Here is a 24836-nt window from a genome sequence, read left to right as displayed (position 1 = left end):
AAATAATTGCTAAGTATACTCAGTCCTACAAATGTATGAAGACCTAGGATGCATCACTTTTCTATCAGTATTCAACGTTGCTCAATTAGCTATTCAAAAGCCACTCAATACATGATGGCGGCACTATGAACCATGCAAGATGCGTGCATCCAGCCCTGCGTTGCGTGACCCATGGGATCCATAGCATGGGGATCCGTGAGCAGGCCTTCAGAGTCTGGGTTTGCATTCTTTGGTTTTAGCTTAACTTGTGTGCTGCTGACTCCCTTATGTTTCTGATTTATCACATCCTTTTTTAACTTTCTAATGTTTATGTGTCCTACTTTTGAATGAATAACAGTGCCCAGGTTGCTTTGGGAAGGATATATTAAGGTCAGCGGTTGCTTCCATTCTATGCAGCGCAGTGGAGGTACTTCCTGAGATCCTGCCACTTCTTTTTGTAGTCTGCCGGTTGTGGTGGCACTGAGGAAAACAGTTGACTCTCCGAGGTAGTGACTGTCATGCATAATCAGGCTGTCTGCCTGCTGAATCTTGTTAATTGGGGTATACCTAGTCTCTAGGTTGCACCTTCTTAAACTGTGATTCAGTCCAAGTGTCAAGTGACATTTTAGGTGTTAGTCAGTTCATTTTGCATGGATGCTTCAGATTTTTCGTTACGTTGGATGCGTAACACAGTTGGGGAAGTAGTGGCTGGTCCGGTGTGGAGATGCTTTGATGTCGGGATGTAGCTTATTAATGTGCCCTTGGGGTTTTGCCTACATAGATCACTTGTCACCCTCAGAGTAAGGTTACAAGCTGATTCCACTTCTCCAAGGGTGGAGTTCACCTTTCCAGGCTTTTAATGAACAATCTAATTCCTTCTTGTCGCTGCCTTGGTTCCCAACAATGAAACCCTACTCAATTACCATACTACAGTATGAAAGCGCGGGCGGGAGCACACTGTCCTGTTAGCATCAAACAGATAATCTGGAAGCACATGCAGACCTAGAGGTAGAATCCGGAGCATGCCATCTGTCTTTGTCACAGGTCATCATCACTACTTGTTGGCAAGTCCTGAACTTTCACGTTACTCCTCAAAGCTGTCAAATGTCCAGTACTGGATACAGTCTCCTGCTGGCACTGAGAGATCTGGCAGTGCTGCACGCGACCCTCTCTCCACACTGCATTCAGAACTGAGGCCAGGAACAGTTCACATGCCACACTTTAGTGCTCCAAGAACATTGTTCAATGTTCAGTCAATAACTGGGGCTGAAGCACATGTTGAACCCTCAAACATTCCCCAATGTATGTGTTCAAACCTCAGGAGCATATGCTCAGCCCTTAGGAATCCTCAGTGCACAAACAGGAGCAGGGCCAGGAGCATATACTCAACTCTTAGCCTTTCTGCAGAATACAGATAGACCTAGAGGTAGAAGCATATGTTCAATCTTTAGGTGTTTTTCAGTGGACAGACAGACACATGAACTCTTAAGAATTCTTCAGTGCACAGACGGACCTACGGCTATCAAAGTTCATTGTCATTTGTTGGAACGGTCAGCTTTTTCAGGCAGCGGCTCTGTGTACTACTATCTAAAAAAAAAAGTTATGTTGTACAACTCAAAGGAAGGATGATTTGTTCAAAGTAATACACTTGTGACACCTTTCTTGAAAGCAGCTGATGCAAATTTAATATAATAGGAATGCATGTGTGAGTTGTCTTGAATTGTAGTAGCCAGTTTTTATGCTGAGCTTATTAAATTATTGTGGTTTTTGGGTGTTCTTGTTTTATTCTATTTACCTTTTTTTCTGTGTGCATCTATTTGAGTCTGAGGGTTAGGGTTGAACGACACTGGCACCAATGTGTAATCGCTCTTGGTCTGGAAACAGAAGTGCAGAAGATCAACACTGAAAATGCTGACTGCAGAAACTTACGTATAACTTGGAGTCACAAGTTAAACTCCTCTGATGGTTATGTGATAAGTGCTATTGAGTTGGTGGAATTGTAGCCCCTGTCATTACTAAATCCGCTACTAGCAATAGAATTTTTGAAATGTGCTATAGAAATGGCTAATATGTTTATTATGTGCAATTCTAACCATATCTCACAATAGGTAGCTAAGCGGCTAAGCTAAACATGCCGCTAGAAAAGCCATCAGAGTTTCCAGAGCACACACTCAGTTGTTAGGTTGGAACACAGGCACATTTTGGAAGCATGTGCTCATACTTGTTTTGAAACAGAAACTCTAATACATGCACCATCCACATCAGTCTCAAATGACTGAGCTCTTTTGTTACTATAGCTAGCAATATGATGGTTGCGCCTGAGCAGAAATATGTTGTTCCTGGGCTATTTGAGGCTGTACTTGGAAATCTGATGACTGTACTCTGGTATGTGATGACTTTAGGGCTCCTCTATGATGAATATGCCCCTACCTTGCAATGGCTTTGCCTTTGGCATATTTTGGTTGCATCACTGACTTACTATAGCTGCACTTTAGTGAACATATGGTGGTCTGTTAATAGAGTTGTCTACCTTGTAATGTTTCTATTTTATTTAACTTTTATTGCACATCTTTAAAAATGCCACTTCCTGTGATGTTACCAAAACCAAAGGTCATGTACACAACTTCCGGTGATGTCATAAATGGGAGTATACAGAAAAGGTATGGATGGACTGCTTGACTTAATCTAAACCACTGGTAATTACTTAGGCCACATCCCAGTCCATCGTTATTTTGTACACCATGTCACCTCAGTTTGGATCTAGCCATATGCAAATCAGTCTTGACCCTGCTCCACGGGGAACCCTCCAGTTAAGACTGGAAAGCCAGGTCCTCTCTGAACCGGAACACAAGCAACCCAGGGCTGGTTTTGCTCTATTTAGGGCTCATCAGCCATCGGCTTGGTTCCAGTCACACAGTGTGCCTGGAACACATGTCTGGGCATACCCTCCCACTAAGGGCGACACACAAAAGTATACTAATAAGTGATGAATGGAATGCTTGAATTAATATCAGTCACTGGTAATTTCTTGGGCTGCATCTTAAGTGGGACATGTATCCATACATCTTTTTTGTATATTTTAGTGTGTTGCTCTAAGTGGGTCAGGTATGCGCAGACTTGTGTCAAGTGCGCACACTGTCACTAGAACAAAGCTATACCTGGCCGATGAGCCCTAGCCAGGGTAAAACTGGTTCTGGGTTGTTTGGTTTCTCTTTCAGGGAGGAGCTGGCTCCACAGTTTGGGCTGGACTGATAGATTTCAGTAGACATTTGTTGAGTGTGAGGGAATCCAATTACGACCCACACCAGTCTACACTGATGGGTAGACAAAAAAGAGACCTTGCATTGGCCGGCGGCATATGTGCCCTAGTGTGGACGTGTTGCATATGACGTACACATGCATGCGTTCTACAGGCAATCAAAAGCTCTTGTTTTAAACAGCTACTGAAGTGATTTCCTAGTCCTACCACCCGTAGCAGGGATGACCACAAGTTGAGAGTGGGGAAAAGAACGGACATAACAGCAAGGTGGATACATTTACTATCAGCACGCTCTTTCTATTGTGTTTTGTATTATCTGTGAATTGTGCACCTGTGTTAGGATAAATGTTCCCATTATATAGAAATCATCATTGTCAAGATGCAATCTGAGTAGCTTCAGGACATGCGTTATATCACCGGCTTGTTTTGTAGGGTATCCTGATGAGATGCAGTAAAATGAAAGATAAATTGATGATGTCATGTAAAGAAGGGGTGATCAAGTTGCCCTCATTGGTTAATATGTTTGCTCATGTTGTATTCTTTGAATGCTTCAAAACATTGTGTGTTTAAAATATATTTTGGGTAATTTGCTGAAACAATGAGGCTTTTCATGTTTTTTAAAGGAATTCCTCCTCCCCGGGGGATATTGCTGTATGGCCCACCTGGAACGGGGAAGACCCTGATTGCCAAAGCTGTTGCTCATGAAGTTGGAGCTTATGTTTCAGTCATAAATGGTGCAGAAATATTGAGCAAGTAAGTATAGTTTAGATTATGTTTCAACTATTTTTGGTTTATGTAAAGAAGTCTCGCCAAGAAATTTAGATGCTGCATGTGTACCAGGTGAAATCTTAATTTGTAACCTATTTGGTACCCGCTTACACTTTACCCTCCTGCATAATCTTCTTTTGGCTACTGCATATACTATTTATAACTGCCGTTTGAAGTCTGTAAGATCACTGCTGAATGCTATATCATTTGAACTCCAATAGGGTCGTGCAAATATGTGTAAATGATGCTTGTTTCCTTGCAGGTTTTATGGTGAGACAGAAGCAAGGTTGCGACAGATTTTTGCAGAAGCCTCAATGCGGTAAGTACTTTAGTTTTATCACATATATACAATGGAAAGCAATCTTTTACAATATTGGTTTACACTCTTTGATGTTGAAAAATTCAGTTACATGATATGAATATCATTCTAAGGACGACTTGTTTTCGAATTTGTGGACTTATATTATTTCGTAAACATTTTATTAGAGGACAGGATTGTGCCAGAGACATTCAGGTGTTCTTTTGTGAAAGAACATAATAGGCAAAGCCAGCAATCCAGAAAAAATGAAGTTAATGGGGCCAATATGAACTAATCATTCAAAATAAACTGATAAGAGGACATTGCAGAAACTTGTTCTCTTGCGTCAGCTAGTCCAGGAGAAAGAGCTTCTAAAGTTCCAGGTGGAATATTTGTGGCAAGGAACTTCAGAATGTTAATAGAAAGCTATTCTGTCCAATACGTAGCACCCATTTGCCTTTTGTTACAGTTGCAATGCTGGGAAATGGTTCCAAATATTCCCTGGCACTAGGGTGATGAGTGTTGCCCTGTGCTTGATCAAGGGTTTCTTCGCGTTGCTGGATATCGTTGGTTTCCTCTAATCATTTTGCCTTTGTTAGTAGTAAGTAGGCTTCTGATGTTACTAATGCTGAAGGTGGGTTTGGCTTTATTATTATGGTGTATAAATTTACTTTTGATGAAAGCTTTTACTGTAAACCTAAAGTTGCTTCCTGAGGCCCTGCTCTCCTTGAGAGTATCCTATTTCTACAAGCAAACTGATTGAATATTTTAGTCTCCTTAGAGTGTATTTCCACTGAAATGTAAATCTGGATGTTCTACTGAGAATGTTGCCCCATGAGGCTCAGCCATAAGTAACTCCTCAAGGCAACAGTATTGCAAAAGTCTTGAGCTTAAGAGCTTCTTTGGCAAGCTGATCATCGGATCTGAGGTTATCTTTATCTATCGTTAGCAATGCGCATAATCTCTTCATTGCTTCAGTTCCTTGCTAGCAAAAATGCAGACTGCTCTATGGAGTCTTGAAAGGCGCTGTCATGGCCCCTTATAATGGCTTTGGAACTTGGGGCCTCATTATGATGTGGGTCAGATCGCAACCGACAGGCTGTTAGTTGCGGCCCGACCGACATCTGGTCCTGCAGTCCGACTGCCGCATTATGATGCGGGTGGTCGGAGGCAGGGGGCGGAGAGACTCACCGACACTTCCGACGGGCTCAAGGAGCCCCTCTGACCATTGATAGGCACATAATACCCTACAATAGCACCGCCATAGGGGATTACGATGTCCCTTTAAGACAGCCTTTCAATGGTGGACCTTCATCCTTGGCCTCTCCCTTAAAGTTAGTACTATTGGATTATAGCGGCTCTCTTAATCTTCAGTTCTGACTCCGATGCAGTCCAGGGCAAGATGACAATGAGGCGGACAATCTGTTCCCCCCCTTATTACACTGATGAAGAGTTTTATTTAAACTTGCAAAGTGCCAGTGGGCTAGATACCTCACCAGCAACAAACCTGGACTCACCACCTGCTCCAACGGAAGAAAGTGCATCTTTGTATGTAGTACGTAAAGCGGCAGATGTGCTAAACTTGCATTTACCTACTCTGGAAATCAAAGACAATTTAGTCACTGAAATTCTTCATCCAGGTTCAGCTTCATCTGAGTCACTGCTAACATTCAACATGGCCCCTACAGACACTCTCATATCCACTAAGTCATGGCCCTCCGCCCCCCAGGTCAGCAGACCTGTGGCTGGATGCCACATACCAGCCCCTGACAACCCTAATGTTTTTTTGACAAGACATCAAGTGCCTGAAAGGCCTTTAGTGCAAGTATATGCAAAGTCAATATTGATGCTAACCTTCTAACACCCTGTATAGGCAGTTGAAACGTTGATGGCTTTGGAAAGCAAATGTTTCCCTCAGCTAGCCTGGCTTCAAGCTCTTTGAATGCGATATGCCTTCTGGGCAGGTACACCCATGCCTTATGGGAGATGGCCATTGAGGTCTTGCTCACCAATCTGAAGGATCTCAGGAACACATTTGCCCAAATGATCCAGGATGAACAGGACACAGCAAAGTATATATTGCATGCAAGCCTGGATGCCACAGTCTGTATAGGCTGTGCCATTGGCGCCAGTATAATGCTTAGAAGGATGTGATCAACTGTATTTTCAAGCAATGTCTAAGCATCCCTTATGCCCTTTGACAGACCTAGACTGTTTAGAGAGAAGGACGATTTAGCACTCAAGCGATTCAAAGATAGTTGCCGACAGCTCGGGTCCTGGGGTTATTTTCCCATTTTGACAATTTCACCAGTAGTACAGAAGGTTTAGGGGCTAGCTTACTGGTGGTGCTAACCTTCTCAACCGAAGCAGCAGCAAATGCAACCCTTTCATGCCAGACGGTATGGTGGCAGTCAGGGCTATTCACACCAGCAGGGACATCTGTCTACCAGCTTTTTCCTCCTCAGCTGCCTGGGCTCCCAAACTGCTTTGATTTGCCCTGCCAGGCCCAAGACCAGCCGATAGGGGTCAGGATAGGATATTCCCTCTGCAGCTGGAGATTCATCAGGTTATATTGATCGATATTACAAAGTTAACAAAAGGACTTAGCCCTGTCTTTCATTTTCCCCTTACATCAGAAGGATATTCAGTAGACCACGCACAGTCCTAATGCAAGAAGTTCACATCCTGCTAGCTAAAGAAACCATCATGCAGGTGCCAGACTAAGAGAGGGACAGGGAGTGCTATTCGTGCTACTTCCTTGTTCTGAATGAAGGGGGCCTCAGTCCAAAACTGACCTCTGACCGGTAAATGCCTTGTTGAAGAAAGACACATTCGGAATTCTCACTCTTGTTCAGATCCTCTCTACTTTGAAACATGGAGACTAGATGGTGTCCCTGGACTTGTAGGCAATGTATTTTCATTTACCTGTCTTACAGCCCCACAGAGGTTACCTTCAATATACAATAGGGTGGTAACATTTCCAATTTGATATGCTGCAAATCGACCTTACCACAGCCCCTTGGGTGGTCATGAAAGTGATGGTTGTGGCTGCGGCTCATCTTAGGAGTTTAGGAATACATGACTTCCCTCACCGCAGTCAGTCACAGACCACTCCTAGGCAACATTCTGGCCTTTGATCGTCATGGGCTTTTCTATCAATGAGCCGAAGTCCCACCTGAGCCCAATGCAGAGTAGTCCCTTCCTATAGGCCAACCTGGACACAGTAGTCTTGAAGGACTTTTTAACGTTCTGTGGTAAATATTTCATTACCGGTACTATTTTTTATGCGGTAAAGTCTAGGAAGAATAACTCAGTAAATATAAGAGGCAGAATCCGTGGTATTAGAGGTTTAAAAAGGCTTTATTCCTATACAAAGGAATGTAATTCGAATTACAGGCTTCTATTCCATCACCACGAAAGTTCAGGAAGGAAGGGCATACATTATTGACAGATAATCAGTTTTATAGGAAAATGCATTACAGTGAAGCAGATGCAAGAGGCGTAACAGCTGATAAGAGAGATAAAATATGCATACGTAACCAAAAAAAGCGTAAACATGGGTGTAACTAAAATACGTCATTTAAACATGATGTCACAAATGGGCGGATCCATAAGAGAATCCTGCAATGTCAGCAGAAATATTTGGCAGAGATGCGCGCGCAGCTGCATGACGTGTGATTGACGTGCAACTAGAGGGTGAAGGGGACTTGACATTTAGCTCTACATGTGGAGACAGAAGTCTGAGGGTCATGTCAACCTAATCCCAAATCATATCTAGTATCCTATGTTTAAAGAACTGTATTATCCAAAAGGAAAGGTCTCTCGGACGGAATCTATTCTATACTGACTGTTAGTGCGTGTACGGGCGTCTAAGTGTCTACATGAGATGCGAGGGGGCAGGAATCTTCCATGGTAACGGGGCTATGAATTACTTGCACGAGGACAGTGAGGCCTGGCCTCTTTGCACGGTAGCTGGAGGAATGTTTACCTAAACTGCTAGACAGGAATGCATCGGATGAGGAGCGAAGCAGATAATCTTGAAGGTGAAATACAGTTTTTGGCAGGCAACAGGCTGGATCAGGCACCGTTAGCCGCGCAGGGAGTAGGACAAAGTTCATGGATACAGATGCAGGCCCAGACTGGAGCTTTCAGAGGCAGAAGGCAGGAAAAGGCTTGATGACAGAATTCAGGGCCTACTCGCCTGAATCTGTAAAATGTGGAAAGTGAACCACATAAAGTCGGTGGCCTTTCATACTTAGGAATGGAATATCTGACCCATTTATGGTGGATCTGAAAGAGGACATGTTGACGGTGGACGCACATGTATTTGCGTCTTCAGAGCTGGAACTGGAGGGAACATACATGTACTTGTAGCATGCACATGGAGCCGTTGGGGTCTACGATAGGGGACATAACTGATCACAAAATTCATATTTCCTCATTCCCTCCTTGTCCCCTACGGACCCTCAGGAGATATCGATCTTCATCAATCCATCGATCTGTTCATATAGCATCATTTGCTCTTCCTTCTTCTTCCGGGATTTTGAATGAAAACTTGGAGGTGGAATACACGATGTGGCACACAGGCCACAAATCGCTGGCCCACACTGTAGACATAAGCAGCAACTGAATAGTATGAGAAAGCCAATACCTAGGAAGGATAGGATTCTCCATCCCCAGGCTGACAACACGCCCCAGAACCAACCGGACCAAGTCCAGGTGCCTGGACTCTGGTGTATCTGGCTTATAATCTTATGAAGGCGGGTTATGGCTTTATATACTGACGGCGAATTTTCTGGTATGAAAATGCAGCAACTTGATCCGATGACCCTACAAGCTCCGCCCCTATCGGCCAGGATGACGTCAAGGACAAGACGATTTTGAAGCACAACAATCCGCATGGCAGACTGCTCTTCTGTTAAATTGCCTAAGGCGGAAATAGTCTCGTTCACTACTGCTTCAAGGGTTCTGGTTAATCTACGTATCAGCTTACTATTAGTGACTGTACCTATATAGGGAAAGAACCCTTTATTGAAATCTGTGTATTTTTCCCATGCTGTTTCAGTGTAATCGACAATTTGGAGATCTCTCTGTTGTCTATTGTGTACTAAATGGGTATTTCTGTGATAATCAGGAGGAGCTAGGAAAACAGGTGGCAGAAGGAATGCTATGTAACAGGTACCATCCCAATCTAAAGGTAGACATATATATGCGGTCTGACCACATATGAAGTAGGAATGATGGGAAGCTCTAAATGTAGACTTGCCTTGATCACTGAATTTTATTACAGTGGTGCATTTACTATGGCCCATGTGTATGGAACCATTCTTTTGTACACATAATTCCCCTTTTACTGGGAATACTGACATGGCGGGCAAGATTGGTGTAGCTTCGGATTCAACGTTCAGGATCATGAGGTTAAGTGTAAAATTACCTAATCCATATACTTCATTTTCTAGATCAGTTCCTGTTCTTTTGGGAAGTCCCTCCTTGTTAGGGTAGCAGACTTTAAGCAAAACTAGGTTCAGGTTTCCCCATACCCAGTTGTCTTGATAAACTGCGGAATTTGAATCTAAGGAATTAATCAAACTAAACCAGGCTCCACAGGAGCCATTGTGTGTGAACGGATATGGAAAGAGGGGCAAAACTCCCTTATAGTTTTGATAGGGAGCGAGTCGGCCACATATCCAACAATTGGTAGCATTGCTGGTCTGATGGGAATGATGTAACATACTAATGAATGTGTTGTTGCGCAGCGCAAATCTATAGGACAACTCATGCGGAGGTAATTCGCTAAAAGAATGTTCTGCAGTTACATTGTAAGCACGCTTAAGAATAGGGTAATACATATGCAATAGTATGCTGAAAACGATGATCAGAAGACTTAGAAAAAACAAAATTAATAGTGTTACTGTGCAGTGACTACGAAGTGATTTACAATACGCATGCTTTTTAAGCTGTGTCTGTTGATTTCTTTCTCTATTCCGGTCTAGAGGATACATGTCAGAAACAAATTCAACCGATTCACCTTGGAGAGGACTTAAACAATCAAATTGTCTGACTTGCTAGACCTCAATTTTAGTTTATAAAGTTCTGGTTTTAACTGCTCAACCAAGGGGAGCTTTGAGTCCGTCTGTGAGGTAATACAAGGTTGGGTATTCACACTGGATGGTAGTCCATAAAATTTCTTGATATGACTCGAGTGCAACCACCCTTTGCGACCCTCAATCTTCACGGCTGTCCTTGTAGTGAGTAGAACCAACTTAGGCGACTTCCACCTAGGCTCCAGTTGGGTCTTCCGGTCGAAATTCCTGACCAAAACCAGGTCACCAGGAACCACGTCATGGGGCTTCACCTCAGTATTATCGGGAAAAGCTGCGGCTACCTGTGAACGACAAGATTGTAGTGCAGACATCAAGGAAGCTAGGTAATCTGTCAGCATATTACAGTCAACATCAGTGATTTTGCGAGGTACAGGCGTCCCCCACATATTTGGTGGTCTACCGAAGATCACCTCGTACGGGGATAGCCCTGTTCGAGAAGGTGCTACCATTCTCATGTAAAAGAGCGCAACTGGTAAGGCTACTATCCAATCGACACCTTTTTCTCTACATATTTTGGACAATCTAATTTTCAGAGTTTGATTATGACGTTCCACGAGACCTGCTGCCTCGGGATGTCTGACACAGTGGAATTTCCATTGGTAGCCTAACAAAAGGGAAACGTGTTTCATTAGTTCGGATGAGAACGGCTGGCCGTTATCTGAGTAGACAACACGTGGTAAACCGTACCGTGGGAAAAATTCTCGAACTAACTGTTTGGCAGTAGTCGGGGCGGTGTAATCTGAAACCGGGTAGGCTTCGGTCCAACGGGAAAGAGCACAGACAACTACGAGAACATATTTGAATCCTCGACATCGTTCCATCTGGATATAATCCATCTGGAGGACTTCAAAAGCATGATCGGGAGGTTGAAATCCACCCTGCTCTACGGGGATGCTTTTACCTGGATTAAACTGACAACATATCATACAGGTACGAACTTTTTGTTTAGCTGCTGCTCGCAAGTGTTTGTTGAACCAAATGTGTTTAATGCTGTCTAGCATAGCTTTCTCTCCTAGGTGCGCTGGACTATGTATTGTATTAATGATGACTTGAACCATGGAGTCGGGAAGAAACCATATAGATTTTTCCTTCGTCATCCATCCTTGATCCGTTTGGATCCCTCCTAATTCAGTCCATTTCTTTATTTCTTCTGGTGTAGCATGTGTCTGTATGTCAATTACATCAAGGGCGGGATCCTTAACTGTCATGCAATGTGTTGGTGTCGGAACTATTGTCTTTGTCATGTCAGTTGTGTGAGTCTGATTCTGAGCAGTCTGTTTAGCTGTTCTGTCAGCTAGGTCATTACCCTGAGAAATGATATCGGTAACTTTTGTGTGGGCTTTGCATTTCATAATCGATATTGCAGTAGGTAGATGAATCGCGTCTAATAGGGCTTGAATGAGGGGTCCGTGTTGGATGTGGGCACCGTGAGAAGTTAAATAACCTCTCTCTCGCCATAATACGCCGAAGTCATGGACGACTCCGAATGCATAACGTGAATCTGTGTATATGTTGACTTTCTTATTCATTTTTTTTTTTTTTTGAAAACCTTTATTGACAGTTCAATAAGAACAAGTATGGGCCTACAACCCCCCAGGGCCGGCCGCTAAGCAATCAGAGCAATCACGACAAGTATAAACACAGGCGGCGCTTCGGGGAGCAAAATCGTACTGCTAATACTGCGAACAGCGTAAGTAGGGCACCAGGAGAAAGAGGTTTTCATTTTATGATGAGACAAGGCAGAAGGATCAGGTGACAAGCAATGTTAAAACAACGATCACGGATCTGCAGAGTAATGAACGTTAGCGATTTACAGCAATCTATTAGGTCAATGGCGCAAACACAAGAACTTCAGGATGGGGAAGAACATAATATACAGTTGCGCCCGCAGTCCCCCGCCAGAACTCCCCAAGAACACCCCGGAAGTTGTGAACACATGGAACGGCAACGAGGCATAGCAAAAGGAGGTGTATCACACTGATCCCAGAAAAAGAAAAGCAGAAAGAATCAGAAAAGGAAAATGAGGCCATAGAAAATGAGAAGACAGAATACAGAATCCCCTCCCCCAACCCCCCACCCTGCACCTCTGCAAATGAGTACGGCCCCCCCCCCCCAGCAGTGTGCCTGTCGCCCTGGAACCAGACCCGAAATATAGGAGAATAGGGAAAAAGAAGTAGGAAAGGACCCCCACCAAGCGGGGGGGTAGAGAAAGTATTTATAAACTGGAGGAGGGCCTTCATAACAGACCCCCGGCTTCACCCTCCCGCACGGCAAGGTTCCCCTAAGGTGAACAAGGAACAGTACAAGGACAATCTTCTCAAACCACGATGGGGAGCATTATGCACCTATTGTGCCAGTAGCCATGGCAGGAGAGCACGCCACTCCTAAGCCCGCCCGTCCACTAGGCGACCACCCCCGAGGGGCAGCCTCATCCCTGACCACTCTTTGGAATTCTGCCCATGCCAACCCCTCGACCCAGCACCATACCCAATGTTCCTAGGCAGAGGAATGTCCAACAACGACAGAGAAGCGACGCACACAAGTGGGGTGGAAGTCTCTGAGCATCAACACAGTCCGCCGCGTGAAGAAACCGGCTTCCCAGTGCTGCCCTAGGATCTGCACTGCATGCAAGGTTCAGGAAGGCAGAAGCAGTCAAAGCAGACATTAGTTGCTGGAGTTGTCCCTGGGTCGCAGGAGGGCATGTACGGGACGAGGCCACCACGTCCCACTCAGGTCCAACGCCTCCGGGATAGATCAGGCCCTCAGAAGGTCGAACACACTGTAGCATACTGGCCGGGGCGTCCAGTTGTGTACTAACCTCAGGGGCGGCCGCCACAGCGTCCTCCTGCGCGCAGTGTGGGTAGTCTCTGTGTTCGTGCGGACAGGCGGGCCGCCACTGCCCCAACTCCGGCGCCACACCATCGAGCTTACTCCCCAAGATCACGAAGCCCTGAACCAAGGAGGAGTGAAGGGTACCAAGAGCCTCGAGGAGGTCGCCGCATCCCAGCTCAGCTCTCTGCGATCTCGCCGCCACACTCCCAAAAGTTGTACGCTCACAGGCCCGCTGCGGCCCAGCGGACAGGATGGTAGGCTTCATCGCCCAAAGATGGCCGCCAAGTATGCCCGACCCTCACCGGGGCCGGGGCAAGCGTCGCGAAGTCCACGTCGTGGGCGACCGGGTTCCGGGGGCAGGCAAAAACTATTCGTGGTCACAGGCAACAGTCGTCCCCACCACGGACCAGCTCCCGTAGAAATCCGGGGGCGGCCCGCAATGATCGGGGCAGGATACGGACGGCGGCCGGGCAGCTCACCAGCAAGGCAGGGGCAGTCACCGGAGGATCTAGGATTTGCACCCCCGGTCATGCACTCGGTCCGCTACGCTGGGCAGTAGAAGTGACCATGCCGAAATGTAGGCCGAGTTTGGCACCGCTCCGGTGGGCCGACTCCACCCAGTCACCACTGGCCGCTGTTGTCGCACTGCCACCCGGCCACGGCGTCCACTCGATGTCCCGGCTCCAGGGCCGTACAGGCCGCAAAGTTCCGATGCAGTTTTCTCCGGTAATACCGCAGCTAGAGACCTCGGAGTCACACTGTCGGGAGCCCCTCTCCTTCAGAAACACGACCACGTAGCACAGGTTGAGGATCTCAGGCAGGATATCCGTGCGGGATGCGGAGGGTCACGGAGCCGGGAGTCTACGCTGCCGTCCCGGTCGCCATCTTGGCTCCTCCCCCGACTTTCTTATTCTTGGCTTGAATACAGGCTTGTGTCAGAGCGATGAGCTCTGCTGCTTGAGCTGACAAAATATTAATACAGTTTGTTTCAATGACTTCAGTGTCTGTTGTGACTGCGTAAGCGGCCACTAACTCTCCTGTACTTGTTCTCATACATGACCCATCTACATACAATGTCAAGTCTGGATCTGACAAAGGGATATCTGTCAAGTCTTGTCTGGGTTTCGTCGTGATAGTAATGACTTCAATACAATCGTGTGCCAATGGATCTGTTCCGCCCACTGGTAACAGTGTGGCAGGGTTTAATGTATTACAACGTCTGATTTCTATATGTGGCTGAAACAATGTTAGTTCGTAACCAGTGAGTCTCGCTATAGTCAAGTGTTGTGTTTGTGTGCGGTTCAAGAGAACCTCTACTGCGTGTGGTACTTGTACTGTTAATTGATGTCCTAACACTATGGCATCGCTTTGTCTGATAGCTAAAGCTGTTGCTGCCACCGATTTCAGGCACGCAGGAAGAGCCTGAGCTACTGGATCTAATGTACTAGAGAAATAAGCACATGGTTTGTGTGATCCTGCTTGTTCCTGAGTGAGTACTGACAAGGCAGTACCTTCGCGTTCTGTAACAAAGAGTGTAAACCGTTTACTGTAACATGGTGTTGCTAAAACAGGTGCTTGGCATAAAGCTTTCTTTAAGCTTTCAAAGGCATGTTTATGTTCTTGAGTCCAAGGGAGGACAGTCGATGTGGCTGCCTCCTGTGTTGTTAACTGGATGAGTGGTTTTGCTAGAAATGCATATTGAGGGATCCACTGCCTACAGTATGAAGTGAGGCCTATAAAAGCCCGTACCTCTTTTTGTGTCTTGGGTGGTGGCATGTTAGCGATTAACTGGATACGGTCGGGTGTAAGCTGCCTTCCCTCCTTGGACAGCGAGTGCCCAAGGTAAACAACTCGCTGGACACAGAATTGCAGCTTAGAAGGGGACACCTTGTGCCCCTTGTCGGCCAGAAATTTTAAAACCATCAGTGACGTTTTTTCACATTCATGTTCGCTTCGGGCGGTGATCAGCAGATCATCGACATATTGAAGCAAGGCAGTGTTAACTGGCATGTGGATACTGTCAAGTTCACGTTTCAGTGCTTGGCTATAGATGCTAGGGCTTTCTGTAAATCCTTGAGGTGCGCGTGTGAATTTAAAGCTTCGTCCATTTAAACTGAATCCGAACAGATATTGACTTTCCGGATCTATTGGGACGCTAAAGAAAGCATTCTTGAGGTCAATTACAGTGAAGAACGTTGCTTCTGAATCAATAGCTGTTAGTAATGACGAGATATCTGGGACCACAGGGTATTGTGGTACAATACATTTATTTAATTCGCGCAGGTCAATAACTAATCGATATACTGGTGGTGCTTTTGGATCCGTTCTTTTAAGAATCGGAATTATCGGAGAATTACATACATTGGAGTCTGTTTCGACAACCACTCCTTGTACAATGAGCTCGTCAATTATTTGCAGCAAAGCCACAACAGCATCGGGTGGTAATTTGTATTGTCGTATTCGTGGTAGTATTACTCCTGTTTTTAGTGTGACACGATATGGTGTAATATTCATGCAACCAACATCAGTGGGGCCTTGTGCCCATAAATGTGTAGGTAAATTCTGCAGTCGGTGATCCATGTCTCTGGACACGTAGTGACCTTTGAAGTCACGTAGAAATAGTCGTACTCCTTCCGGAGAACAACATATTATGGCTCCTAGAGCTTTCAATGTTTTTATACCTAACAAGTTTTCTGGACAGGATTTGGTAAGCAATAAATCTGTAGTACGTGTCAATGGACCAATCGTAAATGGAAGAGGTTGTGTTACGTCGTTTATTATAGGTTTTCCTGAGAATCCAAGGGAAATATTCTGTAAGCCTGAGAGTGGTGCCCCTGGAACTTCACTGCGTCTTATAGTTGTTCTGCTTGCCCCTGTATCAAGTAAAAACTTTCTGTCTTCCCCTAATAGTTCACTATGTACATAAGGTCCCTCTTGGTCTACAGGAACCTCAATAAGGGGTAAGCCAACTTCCCTCTCTAGGCTATTTCATGTGTATCGCTGATACTCGGGATAATCTGCTTGTGCATACTGATACATTTGTTGTGTTGTTGCTTGTGTTGCAGCAATAGGCTGCGCTTGTGGTGGTGCTACGGTCTGTTGTGGAGCTCCTAGTTGCGGAGCTAGTTGTTGCGGAGCTAACCTAGGTTGTGCATGCTGAGGGATTGGTTGTTGATTCTGATCTTGTCTAGGTGGACGTGGTCTCTCCTGGGTTCTACCTGTAGCAATATTATGTTTCAGGACTGGACAATCGTGTATATAATGACCTGGTTGTTTACAATAGTTGCATGTCCCTTTTGTAGGACCTGCGGAATCACCCTTTTGATGACCATTAGCTGGGACTGACTGAGCAACAAGCATTTTCATTTTTGTATCTTTCATACGTCTTTGTTCGTGTTCTTGTTCTTCTTTAATTCTATTGTGGTGATATTGTAACATCTGTAACATCTGTGATGGGGTATTACCTTGCCAGGTACTTTCGAATTTCAATACTCTATTCTTGACTTGCAGCAGGGAATTTTCAACTAATTTTGTCACAAACAGATGTGGATATGACTCACTACTGGCTTTTCTGCCACTATTTATACCAAAACATTTTTCAAATCGGGAATAGAAATCACTAGTGTCTTCATCTGGCTTTTGTTTACAGGCTGAGATTGCACCCCAGTCTTCCTTTTTCGTAGTTAATAAACGTGGCAGTACCTGCACTAGTAGTCCTGCTAGTGCTGTAGTCTTTTCCCCAAGTCCTGCTCCTGCAGCTCGGGCCCTTTCTTCGTTTTCTAATGCTATCCAATCTATCTTTTGGTCTCCCACCTCCCATTCCTTTTCTTTAAGTTTCTCATAAACACCAGCTGGTAATAGGATTTTTAATATTTTCATAATGTCGGGGTAGGTATACTCTCCCATGAGTAACATGTCTTTTATTTCACGGTGGAAACCTGCTGGATCCTTGTCATGGCTGGGTACTACTTTCTTCATTTCTAATAATTCTAGTTTAGTTATAGGCGTGTACACAAACACGCGTGTAAAGTTATTACCGTCACCTCTGATTGGGTGTACTTCGCGTAACGGGTTCTGCCTATCTATGTGATACATTTTTCTTCCTATGATGGGAACTGGAACGTGTTCTGGGCATACGAAAGTTAAATATTGGTTTCGGAATTCTAGAATCTCTTTAATCAAATCAGTACCTGACCCTCTCCATATATTCGTGAGTAGTTCTGTCAATATGTCAGGTAAGGGTCCTGGATCGGAGTGTTGGCTTTTATATAATATAAGGAGGTGTTGAATCATGTATATACTAGCTAAACGCTGTTCGTATGGGTCAAGATTCAGAAACGTGTGTGCAAGTACATCATCATTGTAGTCGCTGGGACTGTCAGCCCATTGTACTGCTGACCTAGCTAATTCTTGTTCGTCCATGGAATCGAGCATATGGTACCCCCTTCGATCTCGGAGTAATTTATCAACGGCTTGGAATAGGTGTTCAGGGGATTTTGTATTTAACATAGGATTTGGAAAATGCCTATTATATTCTGGACGTATTGGACGTATCTGATCATTAAAGCCTCTAGTATTATTATGGGGTCTTCCTCTACCTACGTAAGCTATCGTCTCCACTTGTTCTGAATCTTGCTCCTCCTCTTCTTCTGATTCTACTCTGTCTGTTTCTCGTCTTTCTTTATGTATACGTTCTACTTCCTTGCGGATTTTTCGACACATGGCGATTATACACGCCTGTCTATCATGTTTCTCTTCTGATATGTTCTGACCCCATTTGACAAGTTTTTGCATGGTATCATGATCTGCCCCGGGCCTGTCTTGATTCCTAATTACACAATTTATGAAAAAACGTAGTAGTTGTCTTTGTACATCCACTTTCTGGTATTCCATAGCTTCATTAATACTTTCCGAACCTCGCCCTGTTTGGACAAAGCGATATATATTGTCTAGGTGCTCAACCATTCCTGGTATCGTCATTAAATATAATGTAGCTCGTCGTATACGTAGTGATGATATGAGCAATTTGTCCTGTCTACCTGGCACTGGATCGTATCTACAATCCACAAGTTGTTCTTTAAACATGTTGGATGTCGCTAATTGGGGTGTACGTTGGAGTGCTAAATCTCTAAGGGTCTGTTTATTTCTCGGCGGGGTAGCAAACATGTCTGTCGTACCTCCTGTAGCACCATCTGAGGCGCTAGGCACGAAAGGATTCGTTGGACGTAGGATAGAAATTGTGGATGTGGGAAAGACCGTAGAAACGGACGGACCTGTGGGAACTTGTGTAGGAGTTTGTAGTTGCGGGGATACAGACGGATGCTCTTGGTGTTGAACACCATCGGCAAGCGATGTGGGTGGCATGGCATTAGCATACTCGGGAGCTACGTCATCTAAATAGGAGGAAAGGAAAACGTCCTTTGCTGTTTTGGGATGTGTTTTGGGATGTGCTTTTATCGGGAGTAATGGAGAAGTTAAGTCTTTTGGTATTTCCGGGATAGCCTTAGGTAACCCTTCGGCCAGAAGAGGATACATACCATTCATAAGAGTGTTTCTTTGTCTATCTATTTGTTCTGAGTTTACTCGGGTACCTTCCTCAAGTAATAGATTTTCTCGGGTTTTATTTGAATTCTCTCTACCTTTCTCTTCCTGTCTGAGTGCTTTTTCTGTACGTCTATATGATTCTTTACGCCATAATTCAATGGCATCTTTCTGTGACTGTCTGGCTTTCTTTTTCCATAATTCTTCTTCTACTCTCATGATGCAATCTGCATCCCAGGTCCCCGCTGCGGGCCATCTCTGACTTTCTGGTAATTCTTTGGTGTAGTCCACCCATAAATCAAGAAATAATACGGCGTCTAGGCCATGCTTATGATACATAAAGTATCCTGGAGTGTCCCTAGGTGGAATGGGAACAGCTTCTTCGAGTACCCCTTTTCTGGTTTTGATCTGTCTTAGTTTCGAAAAGAGCGGCATTTTTAGATCTTATTATTAGAACACACTTAATACAGTAAACACAATAATGAACAGTCATTCACACCACAACGTATAGAACGTATTAAAACATTTAACATTTAACAGTTTTTAACGAACAATGATAACTAATAGAAAACTAGTTACTGACATAATACTGACACTAGATAATACTTATTTATATGCAAGACATACTATATATACTGCTAAACAGTACAGATACACTGCTGAAACAGTGCAGACCGGATTTGTGTACCCAAACCCGTCTTGACCGGCACAGACTATGTGCACGTTAAATGCCTCCCCGGTAATGGTACTCACCGGGTAGCTCGGAACGGAAGGCCTCGGAACGGAACTGAAACTGGACCGGACTGGACTCGACTCGACTGGACTCGGAACTTCGGAACCTGGTGGGCCTCTGTATACCTCGGATCTTGCTCTCTCAGCTAGGCTCTGGTCGGGATACTTCGCACTTCTCACCGCCTCGTCTGGGTGTTGATCGCAGCCTCAGTCACCCCCGCTTGGCCGGAGGGAGATACAGGAAATCCTGTAGGTACGCGTTTTTGTCCGTTCAGCTGTGGCAGGAGACCGGGCCTGCAACGCACCTCCGGCGCGTGAGATGAGAAAGTGTCCCTATTCGGGCGCCAATTTATGTGGTAAATATTTCATTACCGGTACTATTTTTTATGCGGTAAAGTCTAGGAAGAATAACTCAGTAAATATAAGAGGCAGAATCCGTGGTATTAGAGGTTTAAAAAGGCTTTATTCCTATACAAAGGAATGTAATTCGAATTACAGGCTTCTATTCCATCACCACGAAAGTTCAGGAAGGAAGGGCATACATTATTGACAGATAATCAGTTTTATAGGAAAATGCATTACAGTGAAGCAGATGCAAGAGGCGTAACAGCTGATAAGAGAGATAAAATATGCATACGTAACCAAAAAAGGCGTAAACATGGGTGTAACTAAAATACGTCATTTAAACATGATGTCACAAATGGGCGGATCCATAAGAGAATCCTGCAATGTCAGCAGAAATATTTGGCAGAGATGCGCGCGCAGCTGCATGACGTGTGATTGACGTGCAACTAGAGGGTGAAGGGGACTTGACATTTAGCTCTACATGTGGAGACAGAAGTCTGAGGGTCATGTCAACCTAATCCCAAATCATATCTAGTATCCTATGTTTAAAGAACTGTATTATCCAAAAGGAAAGGTCTCTCGGACGGAATCTATTCTATACTGACTGTTAGTGCGTGTACGGGCGTCTAAGTGTCTACATGAGATGCGAGGGGGCAGGAATCTTCCATGGTAACGGGGCTATGAATTACTTGCACGAGGACAGTGAGGCCTGGCCTCTTTGCACGGTAGCTGGAGGAATGTTTACCTAAACTGCTAGACAGGAATGCATCGGATGAGGAGCGAAGCAGATAATCTTGAAGGTGAAATACAGTTTTTGGCAGGCAACAGGCTGGATCAGGCACCGTTAGCCGCGCAGGGAGTAGGACAAAGTTCATGGATACAGATGCAGGCTCAGACTGGAGCTTTCAGAGGCAGAAGGCAGGAAAAGGCTTGATGACCGAATTCAGGGCCTACTCGCCTGAATCTGTAAAATGTGGAAAGTGAACCACATAAAGTCGGTGGCCTTTCATACTTAGGAATGGAATATCTGACCCATTTATGGTGGATCTGAAAGAGGACATGTTGACGGTGGACGCACATGTATTTGCGTCTTCAGAGCTGGAACTGGAGGGAACATACATGTACTTGTAGCATGCACATGGAGCCGTTGGGGTCTACGATAGGGGACATAACTGATCACAAAATTCATATTTCCTCAGTTCCAGCGAGTCCATGACAGGATGTGATTATGATGTTTCAGGCTCAGTACTGGGTTTCAGTGAGGATGGTACAGAGGCTTCTTGTGATCCTGGCCTCATACATCCTCCTCGTCCTGCACACAAGATGGCACATGTGGACCCCCAAATGGAACTTATGGTTCTAGTGGGCATAGCACCAGAGTTGCCTCTCTGATTCTGTTGAGACGTCACAATAAATGGCTCAGGACCTTATGTGGTAGCAGACAGGCACTGACCTGACTTGTGGCAGGCCACTCTCTCTTCCTCACTGCTGGCTTTGGGAGGTCATACGGAGGCGGTGGAGATCAGAGGCCTCTGGTCCCCGAAGAGAGCCTGCTCCACATCACTCTTTTGGAGCTTCAGGCAGTATATTTGGTCCTTAAAGCTTTTCTGCTGGTCAACTATGGAAGGGTGGTACATGTCCTAACGGAATACACGATTGCCAAGTGGTATTGCAACAAACAGGGCAGCGAGGAGTCCTGTATCCGATTCCAGGAGGTTGTAAGCCTCAGGAGCTGGCTGGACCAACAGAGGATGTTTTTGGTAGCCAGACACCCTGCGGAGTCCCTAAACTACAGGACAGACAGTGCTGGTGGACCACAAGCTGGATTAAACCCAGATCTGTGACTGGGGGTGAATGTTTGCATTGCTCAGCATTCCGTTTATCATCTGTTCTTTTTGCTTTTGTTGCCCTAAGTGGAAAGGGTATGCCCAGACGTTGGTCCCGCGCTCACTGTGCCACTGGATTCAAGCTAGCCTGGCTGATGAGAGGTTATATCCTGAAACCGGTCCAAATATCCTTGTTTCTGGTCCAGGGACAACCTGGTGTGGCAGTTCAGGCTGGACTGCTCCCATGAGGAGCAGGGTTAAGGCTGATTTGACAATGGCTGGGTTCAAACTGGGGTGGTGTGGTGAGCAAACCACAATGGATTAAACCCAGATCTGTGACTGGGCGTGAATGTTTGCATTGTTCAGTATTCCGTCCATCATCTGTTTTTTTTTGCTTTTGTTGTCCGAAGTGGTAAAGGTATGACCAGACGTGAGTCCCCTGCTCACTGTGCCACTGGATTCAAGCTAGCCTGGCTGATCAGGGGTGACACACTGAAACCGGTCCCAATATGCTTGTTTCCGGTCCAAGGAGGACCTGCCTTGGTAGTTCAGGCTGTACTGTTCCCATGAGGAGCAGGGTCAAGACTGATTTGTTTATGGCTGGGTCCAAATTGGTGTGGCGTGGTGAGCAAAGAAGCAATGGATTAAACCGAAATCTTTGACTGGGGGTGAATCTTTGCATTGTTCAGCATTCCGTCCATCATAGTCGGGTTAGTCCTATATGTTAGACCTTCCAAAGCAAGAACGTATATATAGTAACTCATTTATGAAGGTAACACTTGAGAATTGCTGATGTCTGTTTTCATGTAATGCTCTCAGGAAAAGTTAGTGCTATATTAAACTGTCAAAACAAACTCACAGTCGTTAGTTTCACATTAAAAATCCTGCAAACAGTTGAATCATCGACTGGATGGCCTGAAATTTATGTTCACCTGTAATAAGTGTCTGCTGAAGTCATTTGTTGGCTGTTTTCTTTATAATGTCAGCTGACTAAGCCCTTAACTGTTGGGTCTGGCTTATAATATATCTCTTTCTGCAGTAAGCAAATAAGGAACATTGTTTAGAAAAAAGGACTATTTCAGGTAACTAAAGCTCAGCAATACAATTTGTGGTCTTATCTGACCTTGTTGTATTTCAGGAGATATGACGTGAATCACGTAATATCGTCGTGACCGGGGCTGGGTTAGAGCCACTCACACTGAAGCAGTAGGCAGTCATACTTAGAAGTGCTCATTTTAGCGCATACATTTGCAAGGCTAGATAGGATTTCAATAGGGAATGGAGTCTAACTCAAAAACATTTGCATAGCAGCAGCGGAGAAAACATTTAAATATTTCGAATTAAAGGCAAAACTCACCTATGTGGTGACAAAAGGAGAGAGCGTGACTTAACGCAAAATATTAATGGTCTGAGTAACTTGTGGCATTTAATACGCTCACTCTGATACTTTTTGAAATAACTTCAAATAGAGAAAAGTTATGATTATTTTTAGTATACATTTTTATTCTTGGCTGACTCAGCATTGTTCTTCTTACTATCATCTTACTAATGGTGTTCTAGTTGGAAAATACAAGAGAGGATATTTACTTTAGGAGCCATGTCTCTGTGTTATATTCAGTATCAATACCCTGACACAGTGATCAGTCTTTAAATAAGTTAAGCCAGAATAGGGAGCAATGCTTACAGTGTGAAACTATCTTTCTGTTGGCGATCTCAAACCTTTCATGTGGGCCATTATTTGTGTGCAGTTCTGGCATTGTACTGATATTGAGATACCGAAGTAACAGTTGCTGAAAAAGGTAGTATCAATGTTGTAGATAATAACCCTGTCCATGGGATGATCCAAGTTATTGTAATGTCCATAGTGTTTCTGGGAATACACTACCACTGGGACCACAGATTCTACTTCAGTTCATTCTGCTAATAGTCCAAATGAGTGAGTGCAACCCAGATTTGTTGGGATCAAATTTGTTCCACAGGCTGTGTTAAGACTAACAGTAATGGCTGATACTAACTTCGGAATATCCCCTTGTACAGGGAGTGTATCAAGTTCCCTGTCAGTAGTAAGTTCAGTGCTCATAGTCTGAAGAATGTCTATCAACAACATTTCTTTTTTTTCCCTCAAGATTTCTTTGCTGTTGCCTCCTCGTCAATTAAAGGGTACATGTTTAATACCTACACATTTACTGTCCTTTAACGGGACATCTGGATGATTTTCCCAAAAGTGTGCCACTTGGCGGTATTTTAGATCTTTATTTGTAAGTGCTTTGATATGTTCCTTCCTTCTTTCCTTAAGGCATCTTTTGGTAGAGATTTAGTTTTTTGGAAGTGCAGTATATATTATATACACAGACATTTATATTGCAATTTATTATTTACCTTATTGTGATTTTTTTTTTTTATATACTAAATTCACTAAATACTTTGCTTTCTTTAACGTGTTTACAATTTAGGCATTTTTGACATTCGTTACAGCCTGTAATCCTTGTAGTTAACCAACTATCACTTTCTGTTGTGGTCTGACATTTGATTGTGTCACTAGGGCATATTATCTGTCCAATAGTCTTCCTATTTTTGAAAGGGGAAAAATGGCTTAGAAGGAAGGATGTTTTAAGATGTTTATCACATATCAGAATAGCCCAGTGCTTCTTGAGAGTCTTGTATATTATTTCATTTCCTGAGCTGTATGTGATGATAAATCATAACACTTTATTGTTATAGTGTTTGTTGTTTGGACTATCTCTGAATAGTTCCAAATTATCATTCTTTTCTGCACAATTAGCAGTAGGTCCTATATATAGTATTTTAGCGGTAACCTCTTTCAGGGAATTTTTGTTTTCAATAATTCTTCTCTTTTGCAGAGGTGGTTCCTTACTTTTTAAAAGAATGATTATTTTTTTATTATTATTTTTATTAACATTCATTTTAAATAGGTGCATTGAATAAGTTATAATTAATTTAATATTCTTCAGTGCCCATAAACAGATACTTTTTTGTCAGTTTACTTGTTTTCCATATTCCCGAGCTGCAGCTAATTTGGAAAACTTGAATAGTTTACAGATGGAGCAAAGGTTACATTTGTCCAGATTTCAACCATTTGAGATTTGAGTGAAACTCCCCCAGTCTTAAACATTGTTAAAAACTGAAGCATA

At 44.2% G+C, this 24836-nt stretch overlaps 1 protein-coding gene across 2 annotated transcripts in view; it reads left to right on the top strand.

The window, feature by feature from the left end:
• Positions 1–24836, top strand: part of AFG2A (AAA ATPase AFG2A) — a 1612935-nt gene that overhangs the window by 174523 nt on the left and 1413576 nt on the right. For both annotated transcript variants that reach the window (XR_014978118.1, XM_085641546.1), the window contains exons 6-7: positions 3862–3991; positions 4269–4325. Coding sequence is in view for 1 of the 2 variants with exons in the window: in XM_085641546.1 (XP_085497672.1) it covers positions 3862–3991; positions 4269–4325 (187 nt within the window). In the remaining variant the exon portion in view is untranslated. The remainder of the gene's footprint in view (positions 1–3861; positions 3992–4268; positions 4326–24836) is intronic.

Source organism: Triturus cristatus, chromosome 2_2 (genome assembly GCF_964204655.1).
Source record: "Triturus cristatus chromosome 2_2, aTriCri1.1, whole genome shotgun sequence".
Taxonomy (NCBI): Eukaryota; Metazoa; Chordata; class Amphibia; order Caudata; family Salamandridae; genus Triturus; species Triturus cristatus.
This window is presented reverse-complemented; position numbering and strand designations above follow the sequence as displayed.